At 34.3% G+C, this 13,580-nt stretch overlaps 1 protein-coding gene across 1 annotated transcript in view; it reads right to left on the reverse strand.

Annotated features, from left to right (window-relative positions):
• The window catches only part of FAT4 (FAT atypical cadherin 4), a 106,603-nt gene that overhangs the window by 37,233 nt on the left and 55,790 nt on the right, over positions 1 to 13,580 (reverse strand). Inside the window, exons 4-7 of the mRNA XM_034442893.2 lie at positions 12,278 to 12,628; positions 7,455 to 8,377; positions 6,777 to 6,951; positions 1,225 to 1,405 (exon numbers count right to left, since the gene is read on the reverse strand). Of these exons, the coding sequence (XP_034298784.2) occupies positions 1,225 to 1,405; positions 6,777 to 6,951; positions 7,455 to 8,377; positions 12,278 to 12,628 (1,630 nt within the window). The remainder of the gene's footprint in view (positions 1 to 1,224; positions 1,406 to 6,776; positions 6,952 to 7,454; positions 8,378 to 12,277; positions 12,629 to 13,580) is intronic.

Below are 13,580 nucleotides of genomic sequence, written 5' to 3' on the forward strand. Positions count from 1 at the left end.
CATTTTGTATTTTAAGAATGAACTAGAGTAAGGGTTAAACTGATTACTATATTGAATTTGCTTCTTTGAAAAGATTAACATTTTTTTCAAAAAATGAGGCAAGCATCTTAAATTCTATTTTCATGTTTTTTAGAAAACAACAAGCTGATGTTCACATTAAACCGAAATGGAAAAGAGCTTATTCTGGTTTTATTGAATGACAAAAGTTATTAGAAACAAACATGAAGCTTCTCTGCATTCTATTAAAAACACATAACCCCACTGAGAAAATGTTAAATCTGCTACTGCCACTTAAATTTTATGTAACCCTCTCTCGTTTCCTGGTAATAATAAATTATAGCGATTTTCTAATTTCCAAAAGAAAAAAGAATATCACTGTGAAAAAAATTGAAAAAACATTAGGCCATAATAGTGCCCCATTAATACTAGCTACTAATAAGCTTTCTGAATGGGGAAAAATATTTCCTAATTTGTTGTAAACAAATTCAAAAAGTATGAACCTAATTTAATATTTTTTTGCAAGCATTTGGAACTTTTGTTTCTAATTTTTTCCATAAAATTACTACATTCTTATTAAAAGCCAATGTAGTTTTTAATGCAGAAAAGAACACTCTTTGCAAAAGCTTTGTCCACTTCATTCCAAAAATAAAATTTATGTTCATCTTACAAAGGATGTTATCTTAGCACAGCAATTATACTAGTAGATCTTAGTAGATACACCTAAGTACCTCCAAACAGAGTAAATTCCATAACTCTACAGATGACACTAACATGGCATGCTGATATCTCACAACATTTTGTAATGTTGGTATATTGCCGTGAACTATAAATGTATTAAAATTTAGAAATATACATTTTGCATATTTTTAACAATCTATTTCAGATTAAAGTAAAGTATAGGGAAACTGTTCAGTGAAATATAAAATCTTCAGGCTCCATTAAATCAATGAAGGAGAATATTTGTAGCTCAGGATTGAAATGAGGGGTCCTTGGTGCTGTTTGAGGTTGCTTGTTTTCTTGTAGATGTTTCATTATTCTAATTAGGTAACATCATCAGTGCTAGCGGTAGCACTGATGATGTTACCTAGTTAGGGTAATGAAACATCTGCAAGAAAACAAGCAAGCTCAAACAGCACCAAGGACCCCTCTATTAAATCAGTTCCAGAATAGGACATGCAAACTCTAAAGGAACTCACTGAGAGGCACCAAAATAAGTATTCATACCTGATGACAGCGTTCACAGAGCCATCAGAATCTGAGGCATTTACAAGCAAAACATCTGTGCCAGTAGGTGCATCCTCTGGAATGGTTTTAGAATACATATTAAAGGCAAACTTGGGCACGTTGTCGTTGACATCATCTACTTTGACAGAAATGGTTCCTGTACCAGTAAGGCTGGGAATTCCTAGAAAAATAAAAAGGTTTTGAAATGCTGGAAGTTATGTAGGGGACAATATTATTACTGGCTACCCCAATCTTTATTTATTATATCAGATTTAATACTTCACAATTTACCATGTTAGAAATCCAAAATAATTCAAAAAATAAGATCCTTTTCTGACAGGAAAACCACACATTTGAAACCTTTTGAAACCCTTATTATGAAGTGAAATGTTTGCCACTGAAATTTAAAATGATCACTGAATCAATAGATACTGGCTGGCTGAGACTGTTCACATCATAATGCTGCATGCACCGCTTGTACAATTTGGCCGGTAAAAACCAAGCTAGAATTTAATGACCCCAGAATGGAGAAAGGCAGAGAAAGGAAAGTTATGCTCAGAAATTGCAGAAAATATGTTACTAAAGTCATTTCTCTATCCTTAGGCATAGCGAATGGATTAGAAAGTTCAGTATGTGGCTTGATAGAAGTAAGAATACAGGAAACAATAAAACTTTCTCTTTTTCCTTTCCCAAATCTTTGCTGAATTTGTCCTCTCCGGCAATATTATTTGTGTGTGTATGTGTATACTCACACGTCTATAGATATATAGACAGTGTGTGTTTAGTTGTGCTGTAAAACAAATCATAAACAAAACACAACATTCCAAAGGAATGACCTGCTGCCCAAACAATTACTTGAACATTCAAAATCTATTGAACGTGTTTGTTTTCAAGTTTTGTCCTACGCTACATTTTCCATGCCTCTCTTCACTCTTGAACATATATAGTCAATCATGATTTAGTGAACTATTTAAACATAAGTAAAGTAAGCACATATTTTACTCCTGAAGTTGAGTACGTTTTGCAGATGGCTGCAAGTGATATTTGTTAAAAGAGTTTTAGATAATGGCTAAAATGCAATAAAATTCAAAGAAAGTTCTTAAATCATATATTTTTAACATCCAGGCAGCATTTCTTTTGTTTTCATTAAATCATTTAGAATTGTGAATAATAACAACAAATGCAGAGAAAGTCTAGTTGTATATATAAGGAAGGCCCCGAAAAATTGTCTTATAATGGAGCCCTTCCTTGATATAATTTGTCTATTTGGAAGGATTATTAATAAAATTATCTAGGAGGCATGTCCTTCCTGAAAACTATCTATCACTTTAATAAAATACACTGACTGATATAACTTTCTTTTGTGACATCATGGTAAATGCCAACAACTGCTTCATAAATATGCTATGGACTACAACTGGTCTATGGTCAATACAGAGTCCTGGATTCTGAATGCAAAATAAATAGCACCAATTCTAAATAGACTTTAATTCTGCTAGTTAAGCAGGACTGTCATTTGGACTTCTAGCAACAGATGCCAGGTTCTGTTTTCTTAGTTTTAATGTGTTTTGTGTAAGAAACTGTGGTCTGCCAGAGTTCACAGAGAAAGGCTAGTCATCAGAATAGTAATGATCTTTGGAATTTTGGTTCAGCATTATTAGGAAGCCACAAGCAGAAATATCCATAGAATTCAACAGTTTCATCATTTGCCTTTGATCCTGGAAATGGTCATAAATGCCACAAAGGCAATCTGCCAAGCCAAAGACTGTAAGAACATGATCACTGAAACAAGGTTCACCCAGCATTTCAACATACTAATATCAGGAAATAAGAGAATTAGGATATACAATCTTACAAAATGAGTATAAGCTCCCTTTCTCATTGATGAGTGAATCCATTAAGGTAAGATTCTCTGTTAGTTGCTTGAACCCCTTTTTCTAGAATGTGAAACTGAAGGGCTAGGCCCAAATAAGCCTGGAATTGTAACATTCATCTTCTCTTTAAGAGTAATGTTTTGAAAAACTCCTAACTCTGAAGTGATGATGACATCACCTGTGATTATCCATATAGTGATATAATCCATAAGCACAGTATTTGACTGGAGTCAGATGGTTTTATTTTTAATATCGTCTTTCCTTCAAAATCTCATGTCAAGTAATGTAGGCTTTGAATTCATAGTACAATACGTGCATTAAAATACAATGAAACAGATACCCTGATAGTTTCAATTTTTTACCTCAATGAATCCTGAGAACTTTATAGTTAACTTTTTATTTTTGCTAGTAAATTATATTTAGCTGTTGAATATGGATTATTGAATATTGAGTCAAAAATTAAATGGAGTAGTTAACAGATGATAGTTTCTTTTTAAAGAAATCTCAATAATTACATAATAAAATATATATAACAAACCATATTGAAAAACACAATTTAACAGTCTAATTAATTTCAATGGTTTTAATATCTTTTTTGATTGTTCCAAATTTTGGATAAAGGAACTACTTCTAGAGAAAGCTATGAAAAGGATATTATATGTTACTCTACAATATATATAACAAGAACTCAAATATAATAATTTACAATCTGACATAGTTTAAGAATTATGGATACTAAGTCAAATAATGCTATTCATTGTAAGACTTACAAAATAGAAAGCCCCATATGATGCAAGGGAAAGCACATAGTAGAAATATGCAAACATTTTAATTTCAACAGAATTCCTTTAAAAGGAATAGTTATTTGAAGACCACAGCATGGAATGCACAAGGGGGAAAATTAGAACAAGTTTTTTTGGAAATGTGTAATTTGCCAAACCACTTAATGGAACCAAGTAAGCTGTAACAAATCAAGATCGTGAAGCAGTATGGTTTGGGTTTATTTTAAGCCTACAAAAGTATACCAGGAAAGCATGCTGACTATAAATGTAACCCTTCCTTATACATAGAAGGACAAAAGAAGCACAATATGGTTTTGTGTGAAAGGCATTGCAAACAGAAAGACCAAAGAATAAGTGAAAAAGTTACTGAGGTCATCCTAGAAACCATATAATCTGGTTAGCAACATAGTTCCAAAAAAAAAAAAAAAACCAGCCAAAAATTAAGAAACAATTCATTAAATGTGTTTCAGATAACCTTCACAGTCATAAATGGAGATAGAAAGAGAGAAGGAACCTATATTTTATTTCTGACCCTAGGTGGGGTGGCACTTTTTATTTCAAGGGTGGTACAGAACTTGGGGAGGGGGGCAAGGGTCTTCCTAGAATCCCAGCTCTGTTTAATGAGCAGGGAGTAGCTATGCCCAGGAAAGCCTTTGCAGTTTTACCTGATGTACCACTTATGTCCTTTCTTAGCTCAGGGATTCCTTCTTATAGTCATTCATTTCTTTGTCATTTCACACCTGGCTCTCTGGCCTTGAAGTCAGAGAGGTCTTCACTGGTCCAGAATGCAGTGGCGCAGGGAAGGGATAGGCTTACCCTGGTATACCCATGTAACACCCATGCATTCTAATGTGCCTCGGTTGCCAGTTTGCTTTCAGACATGATTCAAGGTGTTGGTCATTACCTACATAGCCTGGTTACCTGAAGGAGCACATAATTTACCCAGCATCTGCCTGATTTATTTGACCTGGCAGATGGAGTGCACTCCAGATTCTTCAATTAAACAAAATTAAATTATCGGGACCCGTAAGTCCACTTTCTGTGTATCAGAACCTGTCCTCTGGAATGAAGTCCCTCCCCCCCCAAGATCTGAAGGCCCCCAACCTGCTGCTGTTTCAAAGCTCCTTGAAGATTTGACTATTCAACCAGCCCTTTGAAGCCTCATTTTTGAATAATTCATTTTCATTTGTTCCCATCTAGTTTTGTCATTCTACCATTCTAATTTGTTGTTGTTTTAAATGAATTATAAACTGTTCAGAATCACTGGGAGTTGGGCAGCAGCAATTTATTAATAAAATAAAATAAAATGTCAACATTTTAAGTCAAGATCAAAGTTTATCCTTTCTTAACAATCATTATGTATTTTCCCGTATTTTAAATTTCAATGTATAGATTGTGATAAGCTTCACTTTTCTTATTCTTCCCCATCCTCCAACAGGAGAACAGAAGAAGTACTACTTTAAACAGTGTCATGTGTATCAGAACTCATTAATTTCTAAAATGCAACTGGGAATTGCATTCTAATTGCTGTAACAGTACTTCAAAAGAACTTGTGCCTGGTGCTTTTTTATAAATTACATTTCTCCTTTGTGGCTTACATAAACTATTTATTTTTTATTTATTTATTTATCATATTTGTATACTGCCCTACTCCCGAAGGACTCAGGGCGGTGAACAGCCAAAATAAAATACAGAGACATACAAAAGTTAAAAACTAAATGAAAGAGTACAAGTGGTGTTTTAATTGTGAATAAAATGGACATATACCAAGCTTTTGGCCTTGCTAATCAGTTTCCAGACTTCAGATTAAGGGTTTATGTCAATGATGAGCAAATTTGTGATCATCCAAATTAACAACAATGCCCAACATCCCTGCCTCATCTGCAATTCAGTAACATTTGGAAACCTGCCCATTTCCCATTCCTGGCTTATATGAATCATAGCCACTAACAGCCATGGGGAAAAGTCATCTCATGCTGATTTCAGCCACATAAATTTTAGAGGCAGACTTAAGAAACCACTCACATCTGAGATTCAGCTTTTTATGACATTAATGTTTAGTGAAAACTAACTGCAGATTAAGCTCTTCATTCTCTGGAGCAATTCATGTTAACTTTTTCAAACTTGAAATGAGTTGAAATCACAAAGGAAATGTACAGACACATATGTACACACCGTAAAGGCATGTGCACGTGGCCATGCATTTATATAGAGAGCAAAAATATAATAAAGACCAGTATAAGGACAAGAACTCTGCAGGTTTTTTTTTTTTAAGAAATGGCAATTCTCTTTATTGAGAAAACAGATTATCCCATAGTTCCAATCACTTAGAAATTCCTGCATGTTTGCTTTCTAAGTTTTCCACAGCAGTCTCTGAGCACAAGGAGGTAAGCAATAATTATCTGAAGACAGTTTTGCAAACCAATGTTGGACTACTTAAGACAGATCTGCATCTAAGTCTTACCTTGCTTATACCTTCGTAAAGCAAGACGATGACAAGTTTATACCAGTAAAATTTCCTGTGAATCTTATCAACAAAACAAAAAGCTACCAAATGTACATGCTTAGATGAATATTTAAATGAAATATTACATATGTCATTGTTGCATATATTATGTAGATCATCATCTGTACTGGAAACTTTGAAGTATGGAACAATATTTACAGTGTTAATATAACTATAACACTATACATTTAATTATTTTTGACAGAGCTAGGCCCACATTGCATTTATGCTTGAGTAAAGAAATTGAGCTTTGAAAATAAAACAAAATAAATTATATATCCATTCTTATATATACTACAATGTAGCAGATTAAAAAAACCAAGCGAATAATCCTTTGCTCACTGAACTTTTTCATGCCATTAAAATGTTAAAAGCTTATAAGTTGCTTACCTGAATCAACGGCTGTGACCAACATGATATATTCCTTCTTTTTTTCCCTGTCTAAGCTCTGTACAAGGTGGAGCTCTCCATTTGCTGAGAGAGTAAAGGCACCATCTTCATTTCCATAAATAAGAAAATAGGTTAGTTTGCTATTTAGTCCTTGATCATCATCTCTTGCCACAACCTATAGGAGCAATGAAGCATGTTACTTAGAATATAATGACTTTGTTTATGTTCTCTTCATTCAAACATTTTTCATGTTTGTGGTTTTTTTATTTGACAAAAATCTATCCATTAAAAACTTATTTACATTGATTTAAAACAAAACTTATTATATGTGCAATACATATTTAAATATTATTTTTGCTACTTAAAACTTTTCTGAACTTGCTGCTGAACAAGAATAACATATATATAAAATGTTGAACAAGAATTTATACATACGCGCACACACACACACACACAGTATGAAGATGGCACAAAACACCTTGTTAAATGGATGCAAAGTCCAGCTACCTGGACTTGCTTGACTTTTTCAAGTTAACTCAAAGTCAGTTAGACACTGATATATGCTGTTTTGTGTTTGTGTGTGTGTGTGTGTGTGCAGATCTGTGTGTGTGTGTACAATAACATATACATTCTGATCTTAGTAGATCTTATTATTATTCCTTGCTAAAATATACTAACCTGAAGAATGATCTTTGGTAATGTTTCTAGATTTTCTGGGACATTTACAGTATAGGGAGACAGCTCAAATGTAGGAATGTAATCATTAATATCCAACAAAAAAATGCTGACGACAGTGGTATCAATCCGGGGACTACTTCCACGATCAGCTGATTGGATTGTTAATGAATAGGATGCTATTTTTTCTCGGTCCAAAGGCTTTGCTATTGTTATTACTCCTGTGACAGAGTCAATCCGAAAATCACTATTTGTATTTCCATTGATTATAGTATAGCGAACTTGCCCATTGGAACCTTCATCGTTATCTGTAGCAAATACTTGGACTACATCTGTTCCCGTCAGAGTGTTTTCTGCAATCTCAACTTTGTACAGTTTTTGAGCAAAAGAAGGATTATTATCATTGATATCAAGGATTATCGCAACTATATCTGTAGCTGAAGAGAGAAATGGTTGTCCTTTGTCTGTGGCAATTATAGTCAAGGTGTAATTAGAAACTGCTTCTCTGTCAAGTTCTCCAATCAACTTTACTTCTCCATCTATAGTTCCAATACTGAATTTGTTTCCTGAAGGATTTAATAAATTATATTCAATATAGCTGTTTGGCCCACTATCTGGATCAGTTGCTTGGGCTTTGAATATAATGGTGTCAATGGGCGTATTCTCTGGAATGTATGTCAGTCTTGGAGAGATAAAACTGGGAGGATTGTCATTGACATCAAGCAGAATAATAGATACTTGTGTCGTGCTTGTATATCTGAAGGCTGGAGTAGAAGCCATATCATTAACTTGAACAATCAGGCTATAGAAAGATTGGCTTTCACGATCCAATGTTTGCTTGATGCTTAGAACACCATTTTTGTCAATACTAAATTGTCCTAGGCTATCTCCAGAAGTAATACTATAGGACAACTGTGAGTTAGAACCTAAAGAAGAGAAGTTAAAAAGAAAGATTTCATAATTCCAATCATTATGAACATAATACAAACTTATATGTGACTACATTTATATAATTTATACATAGCTACATTTAGTGGATCCAGGCCTTTTCTGCTGTGGCAGTATGAAATATCTCCCTCAACCCCTGAAGGGAGACTAGTTTTATCACAGGTTCCTCAAAACTGGATTGAAAAATCAGGCCTGCGGAACATTGAAAAATCAGGCCTGGAGAAACCTGGGTGAACAATCTGTCAGAACCAGTGGTGGTATTCAGCCAGTTCTATCCGGTTCGGGTGAACCGGTAGCGACAGCTGTGGGAAGCTTCACCCACCCATCCGATGTCATCACGTCCCATTTTTTATGCTCTGCACATGCGTGGAAGGCTCTGCTCACATTTGCGAACCGGGAACGAAGGTCAGAATCCGAGTGAATCCGTGTAGTCAGTCGGAACATGGGTGAACAGTCATGCCTGGAGAACCCAGGGACTAGTGAATCATGAAGATGTTTTTTAATACTAATAATTAGCTTGGTATTTATTGTTTTACCTTTGTTTTACAGTGCCTAGAGTGACTTTTCTGCAAGAAGGTTGGCTATATAAATTTGACAAATAAATAAAAAATGAAAGATTAATCTGTCAATCGTTTTTTTTTTTATTTGGATCTTATTGACGGTATTTTGGTCCTGATTAAGCAAATGATCTGAATTAGTGTATTTTAAGCCAATATCCAGTTTTACCGTAAGAGTTCGAGGTTGTAACAAATTTATCAGATGAAATGGCTAATATTGTATTGATTCAATTTGTTTCTTTATCTGTCTACAACCGAAAACTTTTTAATGGAATGGGTTAGTAAATATTTAGTATTTACTTAAAGTTAAGATGAGTTGCCTACTGCATAATTCAGATTAACAATCATAAATATATTGATATAACACTGATTTTGTATAGGTATAATTGATAATCAGAGAGACAGGCCTTTCAGTTAGCTCTCCAGTACAAATCTGCTTAGAAAATATATCCAAGACATTTATCAATACAGTTGGCTATGTTTAGGCTGTGTGTAGCAAAAACAATCACGTTAGAGCTGAATTTTTGCCTGAATCTAAGTTGAATCCAAACCATATGGAAATTAGCACTTCAGAACTCCTACCAGATTCAGTTCAGCCTAATTTTGTGCTGACAGAAATCTTGCTGGTATGACTAGAATTTGGGCATGGGTAATTCAGTTTCTTCCTTGTTCCACATATTTTCCAATCAATTGTTTCACTTCGCTAACAAAATACCCTCTGCTCTGACAGTTGATCTTTCCACTGACAAAAGGGAATTTTATGGGGTAGAAGTAAATCGGGACATGACCTTAGCTGGTTGAGGTCCAAGGCAATTATTCATGAGTGAACTACTGCATCCTGAATAATTCTGTTTCGGATTATTGTTTGAAATAAATACCCAAAGTTAGGTTTACACGGTTCCTTAAAGAAAATTAATGTCTAATTTTAACAAATTTTATTATTAAGTCAGCAGTTTGATTACTAGCAATTAAATGTGGAAAATATGTATTTGTTTATATGAGTGTGCCATAGCCAAAAGTTACTACTGGTGGTGACTGGGGTTGACAGTTTATCCTTGGATACACAGAGGTGAGGAGGGGTTACTTTTGACTTGATTATTTTCATATTTTATTAGCCACCCAGAGTTATTTCTGTAGCCAGCTATATAAATTATTTAAATGAATAAATAAACTGTTATTTATAAATAAAAGAAAGAAAAGCTGTGTATACTAATTTCAGTAAGATTATAATGTCCTCTGCACAACACTGCAGTAAAAGCTGGTGAATGTATTGCACATTGTAAAGCATAGGAGATGACATTTGAACTCATAATGAATAATACAGACAGCAATAACTCTGAGTCCAAATGTCATCTTATATTTTTACAAGGTATAATATATTGAATTGAAACCAATATCCATTACCTATTGCATCCTCATGCTAAAAGAAAGCATTCATAGGATTAAATAAATAATGTGGAAATATTATCTACCTAATTTAATATAAAAAAGCTCAAGTTTATTTTTAATGCATTTTTATTTTCTAGCTTGTCTTTTTTAATCATTTTCCTTTTTTTCACATTGTAATAAATATCAGATATTAAAAGAATCAATGGTTTCTCAGAAGAAGGAATATGAAATATGAATTCAGACTTTAACATTCAATTATTAATCATTGCTATTTATTATTTTAAACTTTACAGATGCTTTATTATTTTTATATACGTATATAAATTATAAAAATGTTCTGAATACATTTTATGCTAAATACACACACATATATATTGTTCAATATTCTCTATTTAGCATAATTCTCTGCAAATAAAAATTGCACGATGTATTATAGATTGTAAGTACTGATGACATTGAAATCAGGCTGAACATTTGTTCAAAGCAGTTTCCTTGAAATATGCTTTCCCCTTGAATTAGGTTAGTTGTAAAGATACTTAGGATCATAATCACTGGCTTTTTATTTGTACTACTTTAAAGTGCTGCTTTGAAAATTTAACGTTGCCTTTTGTATTTTGGACTTGATTTACTTGTATCCTATGCAGAAAGCACTAGAAAGCTTATAAATATTATAAAATAAATACAGATAGTCCTGATTAACATCCACTCATTCAGAGACTGAATTTATGAAGTGCTAAATGAGGACAATTTATAATGGGTCTTTGTAGTTGTAACCATCCCCATGGTCATTTGACTGCCATTTGTAACCTTCACTGTCAGCTTCCAACAAAGTTAATAAGGTTGACTCAGCCTTCCATCGTTCCGAGGTAGGTAAAATGAGGACCCGGATTGTGGGGGCAGTAAGCTGTCTTTGTATAAAAAGAACACCTCTGGGAGGGGGGGGCAAAAGCCCTACTAAGCACGTATATACAAAAGTATGAAGGCTATTGCTTAACGCATTGTAAGCCGCCCTGAGTCTCCGGAGAAAGGCGGCATATAAATCGAACCAATAATAATAATAAGATGGTATGTAGTTGCATATAATGATCACATGACTGGGGGGCCCTGTAACCATGTGGCATTTGCCTAATGATAGCAATTGGAACTACCAGAATGGCTGTTGTAAGATTGTGTGGTCATGTGACAATGTGCCTTACAACTGTGAAGCTTAGCAACAGAATTTCCAGTCCAAATAAAAGTCAGTAAGTGAGAGCCACCTATGTGTGCTTATGTGTATATGCCTACAAATATATGGAAATAGCAATAACACTTAGATCTATATACTGCTTCACAGTGCTTTTACAGATCACTCTAAGTGGTTTACAGAGTCAGCCTATTCCCCCAACAATCTGGGTTCTCATTTTACCCACCTTGGAAGGATGGAAGGCTGAGTCAATCTTGAGCCTGGTGGGATTCGATCTGCCAAATTGCAAGCAACCAGCAGTCAGTAGAAGTAGCCTGCAGTACAGCATTCTAACCACTGTGCCACCGCGGGTCAGTGAATTGAGTATCAATAGAATGTCAATAACACATTCACTCAAACTGTACTTATATTGTACTTTTTGGCAATGGCATTACTGGAACTAGCATGACAATTTTATAGTTTCATATAGAGAATGTATATCTAGACTAGCTACTAAGATTTTTTCAAAAAAACGTTGCAACCTGGAATGGAAACTTCTTTCTGTGATCCTGCAAAGCTATTGTTATAAAGAGTGAACAATATTAAACTAGCAATGACCTTGTATACTATGGGCACAGAACATTTAGTATAATTACAGGAGAGATTATTATTATATTTGGTATGCCATCTGAATACTATATTTGTGCTATAACATACATGTGTAAATATACTCCACAATATAGACTGTTAAAATATGGAAGGATACATACCATCATCTGCATCTGTAACATTGAAAATAAGGATAGTAGAGCCTGGAGGTAAGTTTTCCATCAAAGAAGTGCTATAGGACACCATGCTGAATATTGGTGAATTATCATTTACATCTAGTATATTAAAATAAACTCTGTTAATGGTGGATTGCCCACCTCCATCTTGTGCACAAACGGTAAGGACATAATACTGCTGCACTTCATAGTCCAATGTGCAGGTTAAGTTAAAAACACCAGTAACTGGATTCAAAAAAAATGTCCCATCGCCATCATCTTCACTCACAATGTATGTGATTTCTCCATTTACACCTGAATCTTCATCAGTAGCTAATATAGCTGCTACTAAAGAACCTAAATAGGGGAAGAGGGAGAAAAAAACAATAGAAAAAAAATGGGATCAGAGCGTCTTAAATCAACAACATGTCAAGTGAATGGGAATGACAAAAAGTTGCTATTCTCCTACAGCTTCGTTTCTTGTGCTACATCTCATGATGTTTGAAGCAATGGCTTAAAATCAGTAGGAAGAAAAACTGGTGGTAAGGGAACTGATTGGAGCAGAAAGGAATTGGCAAAAATGCTTTGGTTTTATTTTCTCACATATGCCTCTTCCTCAAAAAAGAATGGTTTTTGTAAATGGAAATATTTTGTAACTACAAAGCCAAAAACATATACAGATGACCAATGATTATGTATATAATACATTGCATCAGATTTATGGACAGAAGTGACCAAAGGGTTCCAGGCAGAGGTGGGATTCAGCCAGTTCGCATCACTTCGGGAGAACCGGTTGTTAATTTTCTGAGCAGTTTGGCAAACTGGTTTTTGGAAGAAATCATTAGGGCAGAGAACTGGTTGTTAAATTACTTGAATCCCACCACTGGTTCCAGGGTTTATTTCAAGATCTCTTGACCGCTAATATGCAACATCTCTGAGGTGCAGAAGACAAATTTATATAAAGGAACATTTTTTTGTATTTTTGAGATAACCCAACCTGGGGAAACAACTGTTTTTTTTAATATAGGAAAGATACATAAAGAGAAATGGAAAGAGAGAGAAAACAAGATCTATGTGGGGAAATGAGATGAAGGAGAATATATATTCGACTCTGACAGCTGTATTTCCTGAAGTCGAATAATAGTCTTTTGAAAAATATACTTCAAAATTGGCTACAACCTTATTGGCAAAATGCCCCCCCTTTTTTTTGGAATTTACACAGTTTCTTTAAAATAGAACATACTGGTTTTTTTATTGTAGCCTTCTTATATAATGAGAGGTTATAAAATATCAGTGGCTGCCACTGTGC

Source organism: Pantherophis guttatus, chromosome 8 (genome assembly GCF_059756535.1).
Source record: "Pantherophis guttatus breed Tessera chromosome 8, ASM5975653v1, whole genome shotgun sequence".
Classification (NCBI taxonomy): domain Eukaryota; kingdom Metazoa; phylum Chordata; class Lepidosauria; order Squamata; family Colubridae; genus Pantherophis; species Pantherophis guttatus.